Genomic DNA, 24,211 nt, shown 5'->3' with positions numbered 1-24,211 from the left:
TGCGACTGCTCTCGGCAGAGCTCCATCGTGGGGACTGCCACAGGGTCAAGAAGCTCCACAGAAACTTATGGCTGCTAAGTGATAGGGCTTCTCCCAGAACTGGGGCACCCACTCTGCTCTTCCTGGCTTCCATCCCCCACCCACTCCTTGTGGGTCCAGTGAGTGGCACACAGACTCCCCGTTCTCAGTGGTTGTAAGGGTGTGAGTCGTGTCATTACAGGACAGGAGACCAGCAAGGAGTATGTGAACTGAAGATTTTGTATCTAGCAAAACTGTCCTTGATGTATGAAGGCTTTAGAAAAACAGGATTAAATATGCAAGAGCTTAGGATACTGTACCCATGAGCCCTTCTTGAGGAATCTACTAGACTCAGCAAACTTTTTCTATAAAGGGAAGATAGCAAATATTTTATCTCTGAAAGCCATATGGTCTCTGTCGTAATTACTCATCTCTGCAATTGTAGCACAAAAGCAGCCGTAGACAGTATATAAGCAAGTCAACAGGGCTGTGTTCTAGTAAAACTTTATTTACAAAAACAAGTTTCAAAGGGATTTGGCCCTCAGACCATAGTTTGCCAACCTCTATATGATAGTATGCTCTTCATCTAGCCAAGAAATGACTGGGAACACTTTAGTAAAAGGGCTGATGGTGAACATTTTAATGTATTTAATTATAGAGTTAAGACTAAAGTAAAGGTGGAGACAGGAATATTTAACAATTAAGATATAACAGTTATGAATATTTATGCCCCAAATAACAGAGCAACTACTTGTGTAAAACCTAACCCACAGGAGATACAAGGAGATACAGATAGAAACTTACTGGGTATAGGGGACATTAACGCACCACTCTCAATAGAAGACAGACCAAGTGGCAAATAGATAAAAAATAAGGAAGGATATAAAAGACCTAAACAACCTAATCAATAAGGTAAGTCATAAATATTAGACACTACACTCTGATAAAAGAGAATGTACCTCTTTCTCAAGTGCTCATAGAACATTCACAACATATGCTCATGTATTTGGTCACCAAGAAAACGTCAGTAGGTTTCATGATGTAGAGATAGAAAGCAATACCCTCTGATCACAAAGCAATAAAGTTGGAAATCGATCACAAAAATTTTTTTAATGCAATACCTACCTGGCAATGAAAACATAGAGGCTGCAGCTCCCACGTTTGGCTAACCTAAGATGAAGAGGTTCCCCTCTGCCTTTCAGGGCGTTCTTTGGGTGGGAAAAACTGACAGGGAAGCAAGGGAGCTCCAGCCCTGTGGGACACGGGACAAATGCCCTCCTGGGATTTGTGTGGAGGCGTGTCAAGGTACCAGGAAGCAGTGGCTATGCTGCGTCACACCAGTGCTGGTCACACCATCACACCAGGGCTGGGTGGAGTGTTAGGGGAGAGCCCCCCTTACCTCTCACTGGCTGTGTGACCCTGAGCAGGTCACTTCACAGGAGCCTCCCTTTCCTCATCCAACTGGGAATCAAGTGAAGGCTAGAGCACATAACGTCGATACATGGAAGGGTCCAGTTAGTGTTGTTCTTATTGCTTATTGACTTGACGCTGGTGAAGTTATAACTGGAACATGTATTTATTGAGGCCACATGCTAACAAAACATAGACCACTGAGTATGTGCAAAGCAGGAGATGGGGGTCAAGAGTGAGTGGCCTGAATACTGCTGCCTCATGAAGAACAGCTGAAGGGGTGTGTACCTTGGCAGAAAGAAAACTAAAGAAAGACCTAGAAGGATTCCAGAGACCTTCCTCCCCAGTGCCTTTACATCCTTAAAGCATCATCATCTAGAGAACAAGCATGCCTCCTATGCTGCTTCAGCAGGCTAGTGGAGCAGACATCACTGGTCATGTAATGAGCTCCCCATCATGCACAGATCTGAGTGGTCCCTGCTGGTCTCCTGAATGTATCATTCATCACCTTGGATCCAGGACTTCAATTTCTGCCCTTTGGAAATCATCCAAAATGTAGACAAAATTGGCAACTACCCAAGTGTCCAACAAGTATACACCAGTTAAGTAATTTGGCTCTTTCTATACAATGAAGTGTTACACAAACATTAAAAAAATCACTCTTGAGAAAATATTTTTCTTTGTGACCTTTGTGATCTGCTTGGCTTCTGCTATCAAGTGTGAGATAAGCAAAATACAAAACAGTTCGCTTAATAGTATAACAGCAACGTTAAAGAAGATATGTTCAGGCAAAAAGACTAGGATCATGTATGTTCTTTGGTTCTCTTGCTTTATACTTTTATGTACCTGCCAGATTTTCTACAATGTGCATGAATTATATTTATAATTTCTACTAAGTAAACAAAAAATACGGCTATAGAAGAAAGGCCTGGAATGAGTGAAAGTGTAGACAGAGATCCCGTGAAGACCAGCACAGAGATCATCTTAGGAAGCTTCAGATCACTTCTCAGTTTTCTTCACTGACAACCACAGAATTCAATTAAACTCAACAAACATTTGTTGGATCCTCAGTACACACAAGGCTCCATACTAGAAGCTGTTCTTCACAGAGCTAGGGAGGAAGCAGGTACTTGGACGAGGATCATCCACAGCAAAACGTGACCAGGCCTTTGGGGGTGAGGGAGGGGAGTGTGGGCTCTGGAGTGACCTCAGGTATTTCACCCGAGACTGAGATGTTCTCTACAGTTTTCTAAATAAATTTTTCTTTTGTTCACCTAAAAGTAAAACTTGACAACATGCAACACTAGGAGGAGGGAAAAGATGTCACAAAACTCAATCCGTTAAGACTTGATGCAGGTGTCTCTTGTCTGCGGTTCTTGAAGGCAGAGTGGGAGGCGGCCCATCTCATGAGCCCCTCTTGGTGGGACGTCCTTCAGATTTCAGGAGGTATTCAGAAGTACCTTCCCTGAACAGATACTTCGGAAACTGTTTTTAAAAATCAAGAAGCGATGCTCTAGTGAAAATAGATCATTCTGACACAATACTTGCCAAATAAAAATCTCTAGAGCATGCAGCGTGATTTAGTGCGATAGACTCAATAAAGCCAGAAATAAAATTAATCTCTTTCCTTTCTGCTTGGAGCACTCTGGCACATGGTTTCTATAGCTCATTAGCTATTAAAATTATTAACAAATTATTATTTTCAATTGAAGGTAGTGATGGTATTATTTCCTCTCATGCCAAGACTCTGTGCAATTTACTCAGAACGTGAATTATCCAAAGCAATCCAAAATTTCTAAATAGTTTTGGACCAGGATCACTGACTTTAGCCAAGCAAGCCACTCTGAGTGGCCTTAGCTGAGTGGCTAAAGGTCTCTGTTACATAATTTATTGAGAACTTAATTGAGACTAATTATTGTCTCTCGTTCGCTTGCCTGAAGAACATGTGCCCAGCATCTGCTCTGACTCCATTTGGTTGGGATGTTTGAATCTTTCCGTGAAGTGAAATAAAGGGCATGAATATTTTATTGTGGATTTATTCCACTGTAACTGTTTTATAGGAAACTGCTGGTTGTTTTATTAGCCAGCAGTGTTAATACGCGGTGTCTCTCCAACATGCCAGAGCCGAGGTTCAGGGTGTACTTAGGACACGCTGCACGAGTGAGATCCCCCCAGAGGAGGAAGTGGGTGATCTGTGAAAGATGCGGCTAAGTCAGTGTATTGGGAGGCGGGGGGTGCAGAACCCAGACTGTTCTGTGACGTGCCTGCTAAAGGCCTGAGTCAATCTAGAAGGGGATACCAGATGATAACAGGTTGACCATAGAGGATCGAGGGCTGGCACATCCATGTGAGATACAAATGAGTAGGAGCTGTTTATTCCATTTCACAGATCAGTAAACTAAACCTTGAGGAAGTTTAGTAACCAAGGTCATCAAACACTTAGCTAGTGAGCCCAGACTAGAACCGAGTCTCTTGCCTTCTAGGAGGCACTCAGTCATAGATGGTGAGGATATTCTTGGGGGAAACAGTATCATTCAACCATTTGGGGAGCCTTAGAAGTGCCAGAGGTGGAAAAGGGCACATCTAGGACTCACAGAGGAGTTCATGGAGGGGCAGGCAGTTGAGATCAGCTGACAGAGAGAAAGGTGGGTATGCCTGACAGAGGGAACACTGTCGGCATCTCCGGGTCAGGGACTATCAAGCACTCTGGGGAGGGAGGAGCATGTCTGGCCAACCAAAGCAGGGGGAGGCATGGCTGGTTCCCTTACCTTGATCTGTCCTAATTCTTATTTTCCTTAGTGTAGAGTCTTATTTTTGTTTGCTTGGATGTATTCATGAAAACATCTGCGGTCCTTGGCAGAATGATGGATGAGCATAGGCTGAAGGAATGACTAAATTATCAGACTGGGTCTTGAGTGCCAGGCCCAGGATGTGAAAGGCAAGAGGCACTAGGGAGCCATTGAAGGTTTTGGAGTAAGGAGGTCACATGACTGAAAGCGATGGCAGAGGCACACAGATTACTTGGAAGGGAAAAGAGATCACATGTGAGGGATCAGTTAGGAGACTGTTACAATACCCCAAGCAAAAAAGTGGCCCTGGAAATGAGAAAGGGAGGCAGATTTGAGATCCCTTGTGGGGCTGGCTTGGTGGCACTTAGCACTTACTTGGACATGGCTCAGGGAGCAGTCCGAGCTAACCTCCAGATCCTGACCCTGCGTGCCTGGTCTCTGGAAAAGGAGGGGCCACCAGACTTCCGCCGTGGGGAGAAGGGGAATGGTCTGTGAGTATGCCTCCCTAGAGCCAGAGGCGTAGTGGGCCTCCCTGTTGTCCTCGAAACTGTCAGTCACAGGGCCTGGAGCTCCCAAGGTGGAGAATCAGAGGTCCCCTGCATCAGAGTTCCTGTGGAAGCCCTGGCATAGGTTAAGGTCTGCAAAATAAAATAAAATGAAAGTGAGCCGTGGGAGCAAAAGAGTCAACAGCTGATCCAAGAAGAGGGCCAAGATCGTCTTGGAGAATGGGGGAGAGGAGGCCATCGAGAAGTAAGACGGCAGAGCGACAAGACTCCCAGCATCTGCGAAGTCAAGGAAGAAGCAGGCAGAACTCAGACAGAGTGATTCCAGGGTCAGAGCTGTCACCTGAACTCAGGGCTGTTATGACAAGGTGTGCTCATCAAGGACCATCAGTCATTTTAGTTAGTACAGGAAGGCAGCCACCTCAGGACACCAGCCACTGAGCAGGATTTGGGTCCCCCGTCCCCAGCTATCTCCTCATGGCTCGGGCCTGGATGTCTGTCACCCCTGGCAAGTTTCTTCTCAAGTTCACCTGGACACGGTCCTTTTCAAGACAGTGACCAGCAGGGCCCCCACTTCTAATGCAGCAGCACATTATAGGGCACCAGGGATTCAAAATAAACAAACAGAGAGCCACCTCGGGTCAGAGGTGGTCGTTGAGAGGCCTTGCTGGCTTCGGTCTGCTCAGGGGGCATCAGGGAGAGCCTTTGGCTGGAGAGGCGCAGGGAGCAAATGTGAGGCTTCCAATTAAAGGTAGTCGTGGGTGGGGAAGCGGGCATAGCTGTAAATTCCCTTGCTCGTAAAGCTGTGTGCCAGACACTCGCAGGGCGAGCTCGGAGCCCGAGTCAGCCAGCTCTTCAGGCTGGTCGTGTTGGAGCCCTGCCTCTGCCCCTCTGAGCACAACGGCCTTTCCTCTCTGTACCCCTTCCAGAAGACGCAGAGCTGGCTTACTCTGGCTCTCGAGAACTCCCCCTAGGAACATTTTCGGAGAGTCTTGTGAAATTCTGAACGTTTTCATAGCCAAAGTGGGGCAGCAGCGGCGGTGGAATGTCGGGGAGGTCTGCGTGCATGTTTTCCCGTTGAATAATTGTGTGGGGCTGGGCAGCTGGGGCGGCCAGGCAGGGGCTCCTGCTGCTGTTAATCAGGCCTCTGTGTTTTCTGCAACCCACTTGGTGCAGGACTTTGGTGTTCGTTTCAGACTGGTACCACTCAGCCTGGTGTCTTGGGAAAACCATGTCACATCATTAATCTGGGGGAGTCTTTTTTTCCTAATCTTCTCAGGACAGAATTCTTGGGACTAACCTATTAAGCCAACCAAAAGACAAACTAGCGTGTGTGTCTAATTAGGAACATGGGGACCAATGTAAAGAAGAGAGCAATAACAGGACGCGTGTGGCAAGCAAATGGTGCAAAGTGGCCTCTTCAGGTGGGGGTTAGAGGAAAACACACGTCTGGGCATTTGGGTTTAGGTTCAGAACTGCCTCAGCTGCCTCATTGGAATGCTAAAGTGTGAAGTCCTAGCCTGGAGGCCGTGGGGCTGAATTCCACAGCAGACAGGCTTGGCCCACACAGGCATCTTAAGGTTTTAGAGTTCATTTCCAACATTTTAAAATCAGGAGATTGCAGTAAGGCTCTGGATTTTCAGCTTTACTTTTGAAAAGGAAAGATGTGGCAACACTTGACCCACATGGCCAGATGGAAACAGTGGGCCGGAGCCTAGTGGCTTCCCTGGAGAGTGGGCGCTGCGTTCTCAGTTGACCGGTTATCGCCACTCTCTGCAGTCAAGGTCAGTTAGTACATACTTCCTGGCTCTGGCTTATGAAGGAATCTTTCTTATAATAAGGTTCATATATGCAGAAAAGTACTGAGATTAATAGACACCCATGTCTGTACCTCCTGATTTTAATGCATCTTCGATTGCCATATTCGCTTCACATATTATACATATACATATACATATACATATAACATATTATACGCACATTAAAAGTCATCTTTGGGACTAGCCTGGTGGTGTAGTGGTTGAGTTCGTGCACTCTGCTTTGACAGCCCCAGGAAGCACCAGTAGGTCCACAGGCACTGACCTACACACCGCTCATCAAGCCACGATGTGGCGGCATCCCACATACAAAATAGAAGATTGGCATAGATGGTAGCTCAGCAACAATCTTCCTCACCAAAAAAAAAACACGTCCTCTTTGACTCCTCCCAGCCCTGTTCTCCTTCCCTCCCCTGTTGGTGTGTATACGTCTCACCCAAATTTTCGAACTTTACTACATACGTATATATCCACAAACAAGAAAGGGTGTTGTTTGGCATGTTGTGAACAGACTCTTAGCATATGTACATCCATCTTGCTTTTGGGATCTGTCTATGTTGCCATTGTGACTCTGGTGCATCCATTTTCTTTGCTTTATATTTCATCTTATGTATTTACTCATCCTGCCACTGATGGACATTTGGGTTGTTTGCGTCTTGGGGTTTATGCAAACCGTTATGCAGTGAATGTGGTTGTCCAGTTGCCTTGGGCACACGTGCAAGCAGTTGTATCCCTAGAAGTGGAATTAAAAGGTCGTAGGGTATGCCCTCCTTGAACTTCACTCCGCAGGGCTCACATAGAGTTACCACGTCACCAGCACTCTGTAGGAGCACCCATTGCTCCAGTCTGGACCAAATTTGGTTTAGTCAGGCTTTTTAGTGTTGCCAGTCTGGTGGGTGGGAAATGGTGCCCCATGATTTGACTTTTTAATTCTCCTGCTCTGTATGAGGTTGAGTGTTTTCATGTGTTTGAGGATATTTGTATTTCTTCTTCTGTGATTTATTCTCCTGTTCTTTGCCCATTATCCAATTGGGCTATCTGTCTTTTCCTAATCAGTTTATGAGAGTTCTTTACGCATCCTGCATTATAAATATCTTCTCTGACTTTGAGGCTTCTCTTTTCACCCATGTTGTCTTTGAGTAGAAAAATCTTTATTAACTTTCACTTTAGGGGCTACACTTCTTTTGGCTTGTTTGACAATTCCTTCCTTACCTTGACTGTTATAACTTTATTTTCTTATACGTTCTTGCTCAACTTTTAAGGATTTGGTTCTCTTGTGTATTCTTTAACCCATCCAGAGTGTCTTTCTCTGTATAGTGTGAATTGAGACAATGAATTTGTCTTCCATATGATAACCTGTTGCATCTGTATTGTGTAATGGCTAGTTCACTCCTTTCCCACTGATTGATAAGGTTGTATCTATGATAACCAAGATAACAAAACATACCATGTTTTCTGACCACAAGAAAATTACATTGGAACCAAGCAGTAAAAAGATAGCGACCTACCTTCCTCTGTATTTTTATAAACCAAAAATTTACTTATATATAACTCATGGGTTAAAGAAGAAACGATATGGGAAATTACAAAATGCTCAGAACTAACAGTGAAACATTTCTTATTTTCTTCTTTTTTCTCTATTGATTTGGAAGCTATAGATTGTATTTTTGTTCTTTTGATGGTTACTCTTAACATTTTTCCCTCATATCTTAACTATAAGGGTTTCGGTAAAGTCCAAAGATACTCAGAGGCACTATCTTCTTCTCAAACAACACAGTGACCTTCGCTCATGTGACCCATCAAATAGCCCCCACTTCTCTCATTATCATTTGGAGATTTGGTGCTACTATTCTGAAAAAACAAAAGTGGTTCTGATTTAACAACCAATTAGATTAATTAGATGAAACAGAAAAATTCCTAGAGAGATACAAACTACTGAAACTGACTCAGGAAAAAGTAGATAACCTGAACAGACCTATAACAAGTAAAGAGATTGAATTAGGACCAAAAACTTCTCACAAAGAAAAGCCTAGAATCAGACAGCTTCACTGGTGAATTTTACCATACATCTAAAGAAGAATTAATATCAATCCTTCACAAACCCTTCCAAAAAGGATAAGAGGGGGAAGGACTTTGCAACTCATTCTATGAGGCCAGTGTTATCCTAATAATAAAACCAAAGACATCATAACAAGAGAAAACTACAGACCAGTGTCTCCTATGAATATAGACACAAAAATCCTCAACAAAATATTAGTAAATCGAATCCAGCAATATAAAAGACATTATTCACTATGACCTAGTGGGACTTATGCTAGGAAAGCAAGGTTGGTTTATCATCTGAAAATCAATTAATGTAATATACCACATCAATAGAATAAAAGACAAAACCACATTAGTCATTTCAGTAGACACACACACAAAAAAAGCATTTAACAAAATTCAATACCCTTTCATAATCAAAACATTCAACAAACTAGGAATAGAAGGGAATTTTCTCAGCCTCATAAAGGGCGTCTACAAAAAAACCCACAGCTACCATCATACTTAATGAGGAAAGACTGAATGCTTTCCCTCTAAGAGAGGAACAAGTGTCTTCTTTCACCATTTATATTCAACATTGTACTGGTGATTCTAGCCAGGGCAATTAGGCAAGAAAGTGAAATAAAAGGCATCTACACTAGAGAAGAAGTAAAACTATATCTATTTGTAGATGACATGATCTTGTATATAGAAAATCCTAAAGAACCCACTAAAAAGCTCCTAGAACTAATATGCGAGTTGAGCAAAGTTACAGGATATAAGATCAAGACACAAAAGAAAATTATATTTGTATACCCTCGCAATGAATAATCTGAAAAGGAAATTAAGAAAACAGTTTCATTTATAGTAGCATCAAAATAATATAATACTTAGGATTAAATTTAACAAAAGAAGTGCAAGACTTATACACTGAAAATGACAATACATTATTGAAAGAAGTTAATGAATATCTAAATACATTCCATGATCATGGATTGTAAGACTTAATATTGTTGAGATGGCAGTACTCCACAAATTGATCTACTGATACAACACAATCCCTTCAAAACTCCAGCTATCTTTGTTGCACAAATGAACAAGATGATCCTAAAATTTATGTGGAATTGTAAAGGGCCCCTAGTAATCTAAACAATCTTTAAAAATAAGAACAAAGTTAGAGGACTCATGCCTCTCGATTCCAAAAATTACTACAAAGCTAGAGTAATCAAGACAGAACGGAATTGGCATAAAGAGAGACATATAGAACAAAGGAATATAATTGAGAGTCCAACATAAACCCTCACATTTACTGTCAATTGACTTCTGACAAGGGTGCCAAGACAATTCAATGGGGAGAGAATAATCTTTTCTATAAATGGTATGAGACACTGAATGTACACATGCAAACAAATGAAGTTGGATTCCTAGCTCAGACCATAGAAAAAATTAACTCAAAATGGATCAAAGACCTACATGTAAGAGCTAAAGCTATGAAACTCTTACAAGAAAATGTAGGCATAAATCTTCCTGACTCCAGATTAAGCAATGGTTTCTTAGATATGACAGCAAAAGCACAAGCAACAAAAGAAAAAAAAATAGATAAACTAGACATTATTAAAATTTAAAACATCTGTGCTTCAAAGTCATCAAGAAAGTGAAAAGATAATACAAAGAATGGAAGAAAAATTTAACAAATCATACCTATGATAAGCTAATTATATCTAGAATATATAAAGAACTCTTACAACTCAATAATAAAAAGACAAATAACGCAATTAAAAGTAGGCAAATTAAGGGCCGGCCCTGTGGCTGATGGGTTAAAGTTCACGCACCAGTGGCCCAGGTTCACAGGTTCCTGGACACAGACCTACATCACTCACCAGCCATGCTGTGGCAGTGTCCCACATACAAAGTAGAGGATGATTGGCCCAGATGTTAGCTCAGGGCTATTCTTCCTCAAGCAAAAAAAGACGAAGATTGGCAATGGATGTTAGCACAGGGCAAATCTTCCTCAGAAAGAAAAAGTGGGCACATCATCTGAATAGACATTTCTCCAAAGAAGATATACAAATGGGCAGTAAGCACATGAGAAGATGCTCAACATCATCAGCTGTCAGGGAAACACCAATCAAAACTACAATGAAATTCAGCAAATGATGCTTGGAAAACTAGGTATCAACATAAAAAAGAATGAAGTTGGACCCTTACCTTACACCATATACAAAAATTAATTCAAAGTGGATCAAAGACCTAAACATAAGAGTTAAAACTATAAAACTCTTTGAGGAAAACATAGAAAAAAAGCTTTTTGACATTGGATTTGATGATGATTTCTTAGCTATGACACCAAAAGCACAGGCACCAAAAGGAAAAACAGATGTTAGACTTCATCAAAATTAAAAATTTTGTGTATCAAAGGACACTATCAACAAAGTGGAAAGGCAACCCAGAGAATGAGAGAACATATTATAAATCACATATTTGGTAAAGGAATAAAGTCCAGAATATATAAAGAACTCCTACAACCCAAGAACAGAAAAACAACCTGATTAAGAAATAGGCAAAGGACTTTATTATTCATTTCTCCAAAGAAGATGTACAAATGGCCAATAAGTACATGAAAAGATGCTCAACATCACTAATCATTAAGGAAATGCAAATTAAAGCCACAATGAGGTAATCACTGTACACCCATTGGGATAGTTATTATCAAAAAACAGAAAATAACAAGTGTTGGTGAGGATGTGGCAAAATTGGAGCCTGATCCATTGCTGATTGGAACATCAAGTGGTGTAGCTGCTGTGGGAAACAGTATGGTGATTCCTCACAAAATTAAACACAGAATTACCATATGATCCAGCAATTCCGCTCCTGAGTATATACCCAAAAGAATTGAAAGCAGGGATACAAACAGAATTTTATACAACCATGTTCGGCATTCTTCACAGTGGCCAAAAGCTGGAAGTAACCCAAAGAGTCCATCAGTGGATGAATGGATACATGAAGTATATTACATACACACCATGGAATATTATTCAGCCTTAGAAAGGAAGGAAATTCTGACACATGCTGCAACATGGGCGGACCTCAAAGGTATTTTGCTGAATGAAATAAGCCAGTCACAAAAGGACAAATATTGTATGATTTCTATAAATGGTACCTGGAGTAGTCAGATTCATAGAGACAGAAAGTGGGATGATGGTTGCCAAGAGCCAGAGGGAGAGGGGAAGAGGAAGTTATTGTTTAGTGAGTCCAGAGTTTCAGTTAGTGAAGATGAAGAGTTTGGGGGATAGTGATGATGGTTATGCAAAAACCTGAATACTTAACGCCACTGAACCGTACGTTTAAAAGTGGTTAAAATAGTAAATTGTATATTGTATGTATTCTGCCACAATAAAACAAAACCACAATGAAATACCACTTCACACCCACTAGGATAGCTCTAATCAAAATGATGGACAATAGCAAAAATGTATGAGGATGTAGAGAATTTAGAACCTTCGTACACTGCTGTAGGAGCGCACAATGACGCAGCTGCTTTGGACGCAGTCTGGCATTCCTTATATTGTTAAACAGAGTTAACATATGATCCAGCAAGTCCACTCCTTGGTATACACCCAAGAGAAATGAGAATATCTATCCACACAAAAATTGCACACAGAGGTTCATTGTAGCCTGATTCATAATGGCCGAAATGTAGACACAACCCAATGGCCACCAACTGAAGAACTGATAGATAAAATGTGGTTTATCCATACAATCAAACATTGTCCAATAATAAAAAGGAATAAAGTACTATACTACCTGCCACAACATGATGAACCTAAACAACTACTTGGTTTTATCGAAAGGATTCCAATAAAATACTTTAAAGCAAAACAAAAAACAAAAAATTCTGCTGAATGAAAGAAGCCAGTTACAAAGAATCACACGTTATTTGTTTCCATTTATCTGAAAGTCCAGAAGAGGCAAATCTATAAAGACAGAAAGTAGATTAGTGATTGCCTGGGCTGAAAGGGATGGGGTGGGGGTGGAGGGTACTGGGAGATGACAGCTAAGGGTTCTGGGGCAATGTTCCAAAATTGATTGTGGTGGTGGTTTCACAACTCTGTGAATGTATTGAATTGTGCTGTTTACATGGATGACTTGTATGTGAATTTTATCTCAATAGAACTGTTAAAATGGTTCTCCTGCTTACTAATGTGTGAGGTTGGGCAAGTCACTTAACCTCTCTGTGCCTCAATTCCTCACCTACAGAATGGCTCTACCTAGGATCCATTGCAAGGATCAAATAAGTTGAATCATGTCAAGTGCTGAGAACATTGCCTGGCACATAGGGAGCTCTCAAAAAGGGTTAGCTGGTGTCCTAGCTAGAGAAAGCATTTCAGAAACATTTTCCTTTAAACCACATTCTAGCAAAGTGTTGAAGTCTTCCCTTCCTCCCGTCCTTTCTCTTCCTTTCCCCAGCAAGTGAGAACTGACCATAATGACCCAAGGACCTTTTCAGGAAAATTTGGAAAGTTCTCAGATCCTGGCCAATCACCCATGTCAGTTTTCAGAGCTAGTTTAATAACATACTCAAGCTAGAAATAAGTGTGTTTATCAGTATTCAAGGCTGAAAGTTGTTTCTTTCAGTAATTCTAATTTTTAACCCTACAAAACAGAAACAGAACTTTTTATGCGTTGCTGGACCTCCCTTCAAGCAGAAATACCTGCTTCCAGAAAAGCTTGTACTCACAGACCCCATGATGCACTTCAGGTTTTCATTTCCTCCTTTAAAAAACAAATATGTGAGTAATATGACTTTTCGGGGAAATGTATATAAGAACTCATAATTCTCAAGTTTTAAATGAAGAAATGCTGAGCTGAAACTTACCGTGCAGCTGTAAAGCGTCACTCTCGTTCCTCTGGGAGAATATCACAGCCCTGCTTGCGAAGTCGCAGTTGTATGTCCTCACCCTACTCCTTCTTTCACAGACATCTGTTCAATAAAAGCAGCCACGTATCTTCGGGGACTATAAATGGCACATGTTAAAGTCGTGTTTGGATTGTCCTCATAACAGAGTTGCTGGCTGCAGTCTGCCCTCAGCAGGGCGAGCGACTCGGGCAGAGAGGAGAGCCTGAGGCTGCCTAGAGCCCTCCATGGGATTTTTGGGAAACGGCCTGGGAGGTCCAGCTGTTGGCCAGCCAGCCTCTGCCAGGTCTCCTCACCCCCAGGCCTGCAGCGCCCATGAGGAATGAAGCTGCAGGTGCCCTGGGAAAGGCCTTGTCACCTGTAGGAAAGCACTCATGTCCCCACAGCCTCTGCTGCACCAGGCATCTCCCGGAGCTTTACCCACGGAAATGTATCATCCAGTCCGCACGCGAGAAGGTCAATAACACACCGTAGGACTCAGGACCCAAACAGAGGTCTCATGCTGTTTTTCATGTTTCTCTCATCCAAATCATGTGAATTTATTGAAAATTAGGGAAAAAATAATTTAAGATTAGTTTGTTCATCTCTGTTTTGGTTTAGAATGTCCAGATAGACTGCCCTTTGCAGAGGACTGTGGGGAACAACAGCTCCTCTGAGCAAAATGAATGCCTTGACTGAGAATAATAGTTTCAGCCATAATAATAACTGATGCTTATTGGGCCCATAGAGTGCCAGGCCTGGGCTGACCACGTGGCAGAGATCATCTCGGCCAGTCCCCCAACACGCCTGTGAGATTAGAGCTAGTCCAACATTTTACAGAGGAGGAAACTGAGGCTTGTGTGCTCACTTGCCCAAGGTCACACAGCTGGTGAGTCGGTGGAGTGAGGACTTGAGTCCGAGCCTATCTGACCCCAGGGTCCTGAGCATGGGCTTCTGAGAATTTGAGAATGTCTGACTTCAAGATGTGGGCGTCTTGAACTTTCAGGGCCTCATGATTCGGTTGGTCAAGTGTACTCTTAACTGGAAGAATGGATGTGTAAATAAAAAAATGAAGCCCCCGGATTGGGCACAGAGTATCCACCTACTTATAACTGGTTGGCCTTGGACCAGTCTTGCTGCCTCTTCAAGTTGGTTTCTCCATCTGTAAGGTAGGACCAGGAAGCCTTGAGCTGGCCTTCTCCAAGAGTTATGGGGCATGAAAGCAAGATAGCAGTGGGAAAGGCATGGAACACAAACAGGAGGGGTGACCATGCCCACATCAGAGTCATAGGGCTAACCCACCGGGGATAAGTGGGAGCCTGTTCTTTCAGACTTTCTCTTGGCAGAGAATAAATGAGAAATGAGAGGTTTGATCTGTCTAGCTTTCCAAATCAGACTGCCTGAGTCTCTCTGGGCCAGGAACGGACAAGATCACTCTTCAGGCCAGACTCTTTTTAAAGGTACACTAACCAACTGGCCCGGGCTGGGTCACCAAATCCCAAGGAGAGACAGCAGCCAAGCCCAGGCTGAGGCCGAGCGTTCCCCTCACACCTCCTCCCCGCTTACCGGGCCTGGGCCCACCTCCTCTGCAGGCCGCCTGAGTCTCAGATGTCACACAGGCCTCTGGCAGGTCCTCCACTTGCTCTTTGGCCCAGGATGACTTTTCCACAAGGCACTGCCTGTGGCTAGGGGTGGCTCTTCTCGACAGACATGTCCCTGAGAGGAAGCTGCCTGTCTGTCCGTGAGCTGCTGCTTCCACCCCTTGGCCATTCTCAGCATTTCCCTTCTCACACCCATGTCTCCCTCGCATCCTCATTCTCTTCACTTGACCAGAGGCTCCCAAGCGATTAGACATCTTCCTTACCTCTGTCACGAGGGCAGGCCTGGTTTCCAAAGCTTGGGTGTCACCCTAAGATTGAAGGTCTGTGGAGCCCACTTTGTAGGCATCAAATCAAGTTTGGTCAAGAGGCATCGCACAGTCTCTCTTCATCACCCTCATTTAGCTCTGCACTCACATGGTGAGCACCCCCTCTCCTTGAGTCCTCCCCCAGGTCAGCAACACCTCCTTCTTGCTAGATCCAGAGAGTGCTTTTCAGGCCCATCCAACCCAATGCTTTCTCTGTGTCTCTTGCACAGTCCTCCTGCCCTCTGAGCCTGGCTAGTCACCCCTTCTTTGTCTCTTCAGAGCCTCCCATTCCTTGTTCCAATCCCAGGTGCTTACTCTCCTCCAGCCCCTCCATCCTCCTTTCTCCCTTGGATAAGCTCCTGGGTGGGTTGTTCTTCCCCTTGCTTCTACCGTGGCCCTCTTGCTCATGACTCCCAACCCTGTGTCTCCAGCCTAGACTACACCCTGGACTCCAGAACTGCACCTGCAGACCCTTCCCAACACCACTCAGCTGCCCAGTAGCCACCTCAACCTATCCCTCTCAGAGCCGTACCCACCCTTCTGTCCCCAGGGAGGGTCCTCTCCCGTGTTCCCCCTTGCGCTGGAGGCGCCACCAGCATCCTCGGGGCCTGTCAGAATCCTGAGCTTGACTCTTGCTTCCTTTCTCTCCTGGACCCCATATGCCCAAGCCCTGTCAACTACACCCTTTAATAGTGTTCTATCAGTGCCTGTTTCCCATCTCTCCACGTGGCCTTGATGAAAGCCATCCGCTTGCCCCAAGGCACATTATTACCAGAGTCACTCAAGGCAACCTCTCTCCTGCCTACTGTTACACACCCTTCAAGAACCGGCCATCCCAGACTTGGCAATTGCACACTCTCTGTCTCCCCTTGACATTTCCTGGGCAAGCTCTTTCTGTCAGAGCACTGAGCCCTGCTTCTTTGGTTGGCCAACTGCACTTTGACCTTCAGGACCCAACTCTAGCTCCATTTCCTCCACAGCACTTATCAGATGGGAAAGAAATTGTCTGCTCATATACTTCCCTCTCCCCTAAGGACCACAGGCTTGACTGAGCTTCATGATGGTGGGAACACTGAGCTTGGTTCAGGGCTTGGCCTGAAGTTGACACCTACGTGTCAGGACTTATAAGCTGAGGTTGAACAAAGTCACCATCCTGGTAGCTGTCCTCTCTTTAACCTGCACTGCAGCTTCCTGGGGCCGTTTGCCATCCTTTTTACACTGTGATGTTTTACATGTGGCCTATTTGATGCCATGCCTGGAATTTTCCAGTCTCTATAATAGATGCTTAGATAATCACATACAGGCATCTTGTTTCCTTACTTTGATTAATTTAGCTAATGTAGGGCACGTTACTAGCACAGAAATAGGCACAGGTTAGGTACTCAGCCAATGCTAGACCCTTCCTTTTGGTGCATTTTGGGGATGGATAAAGTTGACACTGAACTCTGTGGACTGACCACTCGGTGGCTTGAACACTTGTTGTGTTGAAATACAACATCTCTCACAGTTTTTTACAATTTGAAGTTGTTGAAAATAAATGACCTACCAGTGTTCTCATTTTGGTTATCTATATTTGAGATTCACTTTATATTCAACATCAAATAACTATGTTAGAAGAATGTGGTCCTGAAGATGCCATTGTTTCTTTGAGACAACTAAGTCACATTTCAGCAGATTTCACAAGGTCTTTACCTGGTTTAAATTTCAGCCGAATCAAGATTTGAATAGGAGCTGACTTTTAAATAAAAGCTTAAATTTCTCAGAACCGTGAATGCAAAGGGTCTGTGGTAGGCACAATAATGGCCCTCAAAGATGCCTACCTCCTAACCCCTGGAACTCATGAACATGTTAGGTTATAGGTCAAAGGGAAGTTGGGGTTGCAGGTGGAATTAAGGTTGTGTTATGGGTTGACTTGTGCCCCCCCCAAAAAAAAGATGTCAACGTCCTAACCCTCAGTGTCTCAGAATGTGACCTTATTTGGAAATAGGGTCACTACAGATGGAATTAGTTAAGATGAAGTCACCTAAAGTAGGGTGGGACCTTAATCCAATCTGACTATGTTCTTACGAGAAGATGGCCAGGTAAGGACACGGAGACAGGGGAAACGCCGTGTGAAGACAGGGGCAGAGATGGGAGTAATACATCTACAAGCCAAGGATTGCCCGCTGTCACCAGAACCTAAGAGAGAGGCGTGGAACAGATTCCTCAGAGCCCTCAGGAGGAACCAACCCTGCCAACACTTGGATTTTTCACTTCTAGTCTCCAAACATGTAAGAGAATACATTTCTGTTGTTTTAAACCACCCAGTTGGTGATACTTTTTCTGGCAACACTAGCAAATTAATACAGGTTGCTAATTAGCTGGCCTCAAAATAGAAAAATTATCCTGGATTATCTGAGTGGGTCCAGTGTAATCACAAGGATCCTTAACAGTGGAAGAGGGAGGCAGAAGAGAAGGTCGAGTGAGACGATGTGAGAAAGACCCGGCCTCACATCGCTGGCTTTGATCGTGGAGGAGGGAGCCACCAGCCAAGGAATCAGGGCAGCGTCTAGAAGCTGGAAAAGGCAAGGAAACAGTCTTCCCAGAGTCTCCAAAAGGAACCAGCCCTGCCAACACCTTGATTTTAGCCCAGAAAGACCCATGTCAGATTTCCAACCTCCAGAAATGTAAGATAATAAAAGCTGTGTGGTTTTGAGCCGCTAAGTTGATGGTAATTTTCTATAGCAGCAATAAAAAAAGAATGCAGGGTCTCAGGTAATAACTGAGCTGTCTTTAGTATCTGATTAGAATGGCTGAACTTGAAGTATGTGCAGAGGAGCTGGATCTGTGCTGGACAGGAAAGGGATGGAGTCCATTCTGACTCCAGAGGAACAGAGAAGAGTGGTCGGACATAGGGAAGAGTTAAGAATTACAATTTTATTGCTTTTAAGAAGAGCTGCTAACTCAAACTTGGCTAATAAATGTCACTGTTAAGGTTTTTAGGGGATACAAGTGAAAAAAAGTCAGTCTTACACAGTAATTGTAACATAAATTGTTTTACGGAACTGCAGTTCCTTTCCCAAATTACTGGACTCAGAGTTAAGGGGATTTCACTCCAGTGTTATCTGCATGATGTTGTCCCACTGCTGCAGATGGGCCTCCTGCAGCCGGAGTTGTTCAGGTGAAATGGTTTCTTTCAGCTCCCAAATAGTTTCAAGAAAGTCTTCCCCCCCCCCTTTTTTTTTTTTTGGTGAAGAAGATTGGCCCTGAGCTAATATCCATTGCCAATCTTCCTCTTTTTGCTTGAGGAAGACTGTCGCTGAGCTAACATCTGTGCCAATCCTCCTCTATTTTGTATGTAGGACACCAGCACAGCATGGCTTGATGAGCAGTGCATCAGTCCATGCCCAGGATCCAAACCCCAGGCCACTGAAGTGGAGCACATGAACTTAACCACTACGCCACTGGGCCAGCCCTCAAGAAAGTCATTTTTTTCTCCCCATACCTCACTGAGGTATTTGTCCAGATCAGGAGCAAAAAAGTCTAGCTGGAAAATAGCTGTGATCAACTGCAGTGTGTATGTGCACGTGGCGTCACAGCCCTCCTGCAGCTGCTCATCACTCGTTTTAGGCAGGGATGTGTGCGCTCCTGGTGGACACGGGCAGCCACCAGGTGTCGGCACAGGTGAGGACCAGCCTCTTCTTCTGTCTCACCTTTGGCTTCCTGGGATTTGACAGACACTTCACTTCTTTGCCCTTTTTTCACCTATTTATTACCCTTTTCTAACCACCCATTGCCATCACTTTTTTAAAAAATACAATTGTGGTAAAATACGCATAATGTAAGATTTACCCCCTTAACCACTTTTAAGTGTACAGTTTAGTGGCATTCCATACATTCACGTTGTTGTGCAACCATCATCACCGTACATCTTCAGAACTCTTTTCATCCCACTCAGGTGAAACTCTGGACCCATTAAAAACTAACACTCCATTCCCTCTAAGCCAGCAACCGCCTTTCTACTTTCTGTCTCAATCATTTTGACTACTCTAAGCGCTTCATGTAAGTGGCATCGTATGGTGTTTGTCTTTTTGTGCCTGGCTATTTCACTCAGCATAAAGTCCTCAAGGTTCATCCACATTGTAGCAGGTGACAGAATTTCCTTTCTTTTTAAGGCTCAGTAATATTCCATTGTATGAATAAACCACATTCTGTTCATCCATTCATCCGCCAATGGACGCTTGGGTTGCCTCCACCTTTTGGCTGTTGTGAATGATGCTGCTGTGTACATGGATGTACCAATATCATCCCATCACTGTTTTTAAATCTATCAAGTATTAGAATGACAAATAGCCCCTGAGTAAAACAATATATAGCAGTCAAGTTTATTCCCAGTTAACCCTGTTTGTGCTTCAAGACTCAGCTCGGACGTCACCTCCGCCAGACTTGCTGACCCTGAGATGGAGTAAGGTGCCTCCCTCTGCGCCCCCAGCCTTCTGCTCACATCTGCCTGGGCTGTAAGCCTCATACGCCGATCGTCTGGCCGGTTGTCTGTCTCCCATGGTGGTGTGCTATATTGGCATCTGAATGTCCAGAACCCTGTGCAGAGCTGGGAAGTAGGAATGGGAGAAGGAGGGAGGGAGGGATGTGAGGCTGGGATGTACCATGAGCTGCCCTGTGTGTGACTTTTAGTCGTGGGGTGCATCCATGCTCCATTCTCACCTCCATCACGTCATTCATGAGAACCAAAAGTCCCACATGGTGGTGTTAGGAGGGTGCTTTGGCCTCAGATGGAGTTTGTTTTGAATCCCAGCAGGTCCCGGGAAGTGGGAGTTTGTCAGTGCATCTGACAATGACCATAGCACTTGGAGGAGGGGAGCAGGGGCCGCCCCTCTACACAGCTCCAGGAGGCAGAGAATCCCCCTCTTAGGGAGCAGGGCAGACCATAGCTAGTTTCCACACATGTCTACACATGCTCAAGGCTATGACACTGGACGACAGTGAGGAGGGAAATTATAAGGGGTCAAGGACTCTTCTGGAAACAGGAGGAGGGATGCATGGGCTGTTTTCCATTCTGTCATACTTTTGCAAAGCACCTAAAAGGTGCACGAGAGACACCAGAGGCAAAGGGAAAGACAACCTGGAAGGTCGTCAGTCCCTCATAGCTCTACACTGATCCCCACGGATCTGACATTGGCAGTCAGTGATGGGGCAGGAGGCCGTGGAGACGTCCAAGGAAGGACTTCTGAACCTCTCCCATCATTTCCCCTGGCTCCCTGGTGCCTGGATGTGACCTTTGTGTGGACCAGAGTCGATGCCCACATTCCCTAGAACACATGCTCTGCTCGTGTGCCCAGGAATGTAGATTCTGGCCCCCAAAGGCCAATGGCATGCACTCCCAGGGCAGGTGACATTCCCATGAGCATGACATAGAGGTCCCACTTCCAAGGCCCGGCCCTGGGAAGCACAGCAAGGACAAAAGATAGGAGCGGGATTCAAACCTAGTGTCCCTGTTGGGGTCAGCACAACAGCACTGAACAGTCTTGAACTAGAGCCTGACGTTTGTGTTCACAAAGTCAACTGCGAAAGCTTGGGACAAAGGAGATCTGACTGAGAGTTCCTGAGAGAAAAGGAAAAGCAATAGGAGCTAACAGAGGCTGGTTGCTTTAAAAATAGCAATAGCACAGAGTTGGGCAACACTAATGAAAACGGAGTCTTCATTTAAAGAAAGTGATGGCATTCTCTCCTGCTGCTTTCATCCCGCCTCCAGGCCGTTTTGTCCACACGAAGCAATCCAGCGTAAGAACAGTGGTGACAGAGTAGAGAATTAGAGTGGATTGAGACTCTGCCACATGCAAATTATTTTGATCAAAAGAAGAGAAAACTTGAAAGGAGAACAAAAGAGCTGTCTTCAGTATTTAACTGAGAAGGCAGTCATGTTACTCCAAAGACCAGAAAGAGGAGAAAGGGGTAGAATTTGGTTCGGTTCTTGTAGTGTTGTTTAAACAGCTGCCAGGTGCTGAAATGGCAGCAAGACTCGCTCTCTGCCCCCTGGGAGTTCGCCATTTCCTACCAAGGAGAGAAAGAATAATAGCAACGATGGCTGAAAGTTACATGGGCTTGTGTGTGCCAAGCACTGCTCTAAGCAATTCTCAGGCAGTATGTCACTTGTCCTCACACCGCAAGGCAGGCACTGTGGCTTCCATCCCCTCAGCACAAGCAAGGGGTCGATAAGAGTTAGTCCCTGGGGATGCGGAGGACAGAGTGAGGAGGGGACTGGAAATTAGTTCAAGAAGAGGTAGCCTGAGCTTGCCCTAAGGGACGAGGAGAAACTATGTGGGGGCAGAGGGACGGGCTGGGTAGCTGCGTCTTCTCCACATTTAGTTCAGCCATCTCCACCGGCCCCAGCTGGTTATCTCCCGCCTGGACTGGTGCAGTAGCCTCCTCCCTGGTCTCCATGCCGCCACCCTTACCCACTGTAGACGGTAGCCACAGAGCCAGGATGGCCCTCTCAAACCCAGGAGGAGTATGGCCTCCTCTCTCCAAAACCTCCAGAACTGTATCTCCCTCAAACAAGAGCCACAGCGGCCAGCCAGGCCCTGCATAACCTCACCTGGCTACCTCTCATGGCCCTTCCTCTCCCCCAGCCACTCTGTACTCCTTGCTGCTGCTCGGCCCTGCCAGCACGCTCCTCCACCAGGGCCTGTGCACCTGCCGTGCCATCTGCCTGGAACTCTTCCCCCAGACAGTCACGGCGTCCTTCCAGGCTCTGCTCAGATCAGCTCATAGTGAGACCATCCCTGTCACCATGTGTAACGTAGTGCTCACCCCTGCCTCCTCTCTCGTCTGCCCTACACTGCTTTACTTTTCTCTAAAGCACTTATTGCTAAGTGTCATATTCTCTATGCATATATACATGTATATGTGTGTGTGTTTAGTATGTTATCTATACTCTTTTATGTTATTTCTGTTGTTTATTGTTCATTAGTTTACTGTCTGTCCCCATTAGAATGGTGAGATTCAGAGGGCGGGGCTTTGTTTCATTCACTGCCTCGTCACCAGAACCTAGAAGAGCGCCTGGCACGTGGGAGCCCTCAGTGCATGTGCCATGCATGGGGGATGGATGAGCAAGTGAGCTGGACCTGGAGGAGAGGAGTCCCTCAAAGGACTTGGCGGGTGGAAAGATGCCTCAGATGTGTCTAAGCAGTGGGAAGGCCTGATTGGATTTGGTTTCAGGTGGAACTTAGGACTCCTCTGACTAATGTCAGAACCGAGTGGTTATCAGAGCTGGCCATCTGTAGACTGAGCTGCTTTGTCAGTGGGGAGCTCCTGGGAGCTAGGAGTATTGAGGCTTCTCCAGGGACCAAGGCAAGAGAGAGTCCTTTAGTGTCTCTAAAAGGACATTCAGAGCTCCATTTGTGTCCTGAGAAATCATGATTCCCAACCTGCCCAGCCTCTTTCCAACAGCCTGAAGCCAGCAGAGACCCTGATAGATTTGGGATCATTGAACTACTAGTAGATGGGCGAAGTTTTAGTTGAGTACTTTCAAACTGACGGCCTCAACAGCTTAGCCTTCCCACGGCCCACAAGTTGCCTCCTCAAGAGTGACGGTGACCACGCAGGAGGGCCTCCACTGTTTGGAAAGCAGGGAGTACCTGGTCCTGGTGTCTTCAAGCTGGGACTGAGGCGTCCTTTGTGGAGGGCTGTACCTGTCAGCTTTTGCTGCAGTGACAAACCCAGCATCTCAGAGGCATACGACAGTGTCATGTCAGGCATTCAACAGAGCTCAGCTGTCAGAATGTCTGCTGTACTGGGAGCCGCTGTTCTCACAGCAGGGAGCAGGAAGCAGAAAGAGCCACAGCCAAGCCACATAGTCAGACTCCAAGCTTCTGCTAGGACATGGCCAGTTTCGTGTCCACTCACACTCCTTTGAAGAAAGTGTGTCACGAGACAACAGGTAGGATATGTAATGCCACTACAAAGAGGGTGACCAGTTGGGGACGATAACTCATCTGCTGTAGGAGATTGTGTACAGAAAGGTTTCTGTACTGAGTAGGCCATTGAACCACTCAACTCAGATGGCTCCCTCTGCGTCGATACTCTGGAAGTCAACTGCAAAGCTCTCTGAGTCTGTCTCCCTCCCTCCCACCACAGGCTCAAGATTCCATGATCTGTCTGGAAGACCCTTCGGGGAAGCTGGCCTCTCCACCCAATTATTCTCTCACTGTCTTTCCTCCTTCTGAGTAGGTGGGTGGCAGGCCCATGGAGCCCCTGCTCAGCAACCTGTGAGAAGGGCATCCAGCATCGGGAAGTGACCTGCGTGTATCAGCTGCAGAATGGCACACACGTCGCCACTCGCCCCCTCTACTGCCCAGGCCCGCGGCCAGCACCAGTGCAGAGCTGTGAAGGCCAGGACTGTTTGTCCATCTGGGAGGCATCCGAGTGGTCACAGGTGGGTGCCTAGGCTGCTGCCAGTGCTGAAACCACCACCAGGCCTCAGGATCTTGTCCGCAGGGACCCCAAAATGGTACCTTTCCCTCCATGGTGTTTGTCTTACATCCGATGTATCAGTTCTTGCCAGCCCCTGCAGCAGCTCAAAGCTGTGTTCTAGCTAACATATTGTTAAATTCCATCCGAGATAACAACATGGCTAAAAGAGCATGGATAATGTGTTTTTGACAATATACACCACAGTACCGTTTGATCCCATTTCCTATGAAAATTCCCATGTACAGTCATGTGCCACATAATGACATTTCAGTCAACAGCGAGCTGTGTATACGACAGTGGTCCCATGAGATTAGTACCACTTAGCCCAGGTGTGTAGTAGGCTGCACCATCTAGGTTTGTGTAAGTACACTCTGTGATGTTCA

The 24,211-nt window shown here is 45.2% G+C and overlaps 1 protein-coding gene and 1 long non-coding RNA gene across 10 annotated transcripts in view; one reads left to right on the top strand and one right to left on the bottom strand.

Annotated features, from left to right (window-relative positions):
• Nucleotides 1–13,663, bottom strand: part of LOC138924287 (uncharacterized) — a 70,654-nt gene extending 56,991 nt beyond the window's left edge. Inside the window, exon 1 of the long non-coding RNA XR_011439209.1 lies at nt 13,436–13,663. This is a non-coding gene — a long non-coding RNA (uncharacterized lncRNA). The remainder of the gene's footprint in view (nt 1–13,435) is intronic.
• Nucleotides 1–24,211, top strand: part of ADAMTS17 (ADAM metallopeptidase with thrombospondin type 1 motif 17) — a 338,494-nt gene that overhangs the window by 291,811 nt on the left and 22,472 nt on the right. For all 9 annotated transcript variants that reach the window (XM_023651365.2, XM_023651360.2, XM_023651364.2 and 6 more), the window contains one exon: nt 23,586–23,790. In XM_023651365.2, the coding sequence (XP_023507133.1) occupies nt 23,586–23,790 (205 nt within the window). The remainder of the gene's footprint in view (nt 1–23,585; nt 23,791–24,211) is intronic.

Source organism: Equus caballus, chromosome 1 (genome assembly GCF_041296265.1).
Source record: "Equus caballus isolate H_3958 breed thoroughbred chromosome 1, TB-T2T, whole genome shotgun sequence".
Taxonomy (NCBI): Eukaryota; Metazoa; Chordata; class Mammalia; order Perissodactyla; family Equidae; genus Equus; species Equus caballus.
The sequence above is the reverse complement of the archived record's forward strand: the minus strand, read 5'-3'. Positions and strand labels throughout refer to the sequence as shown.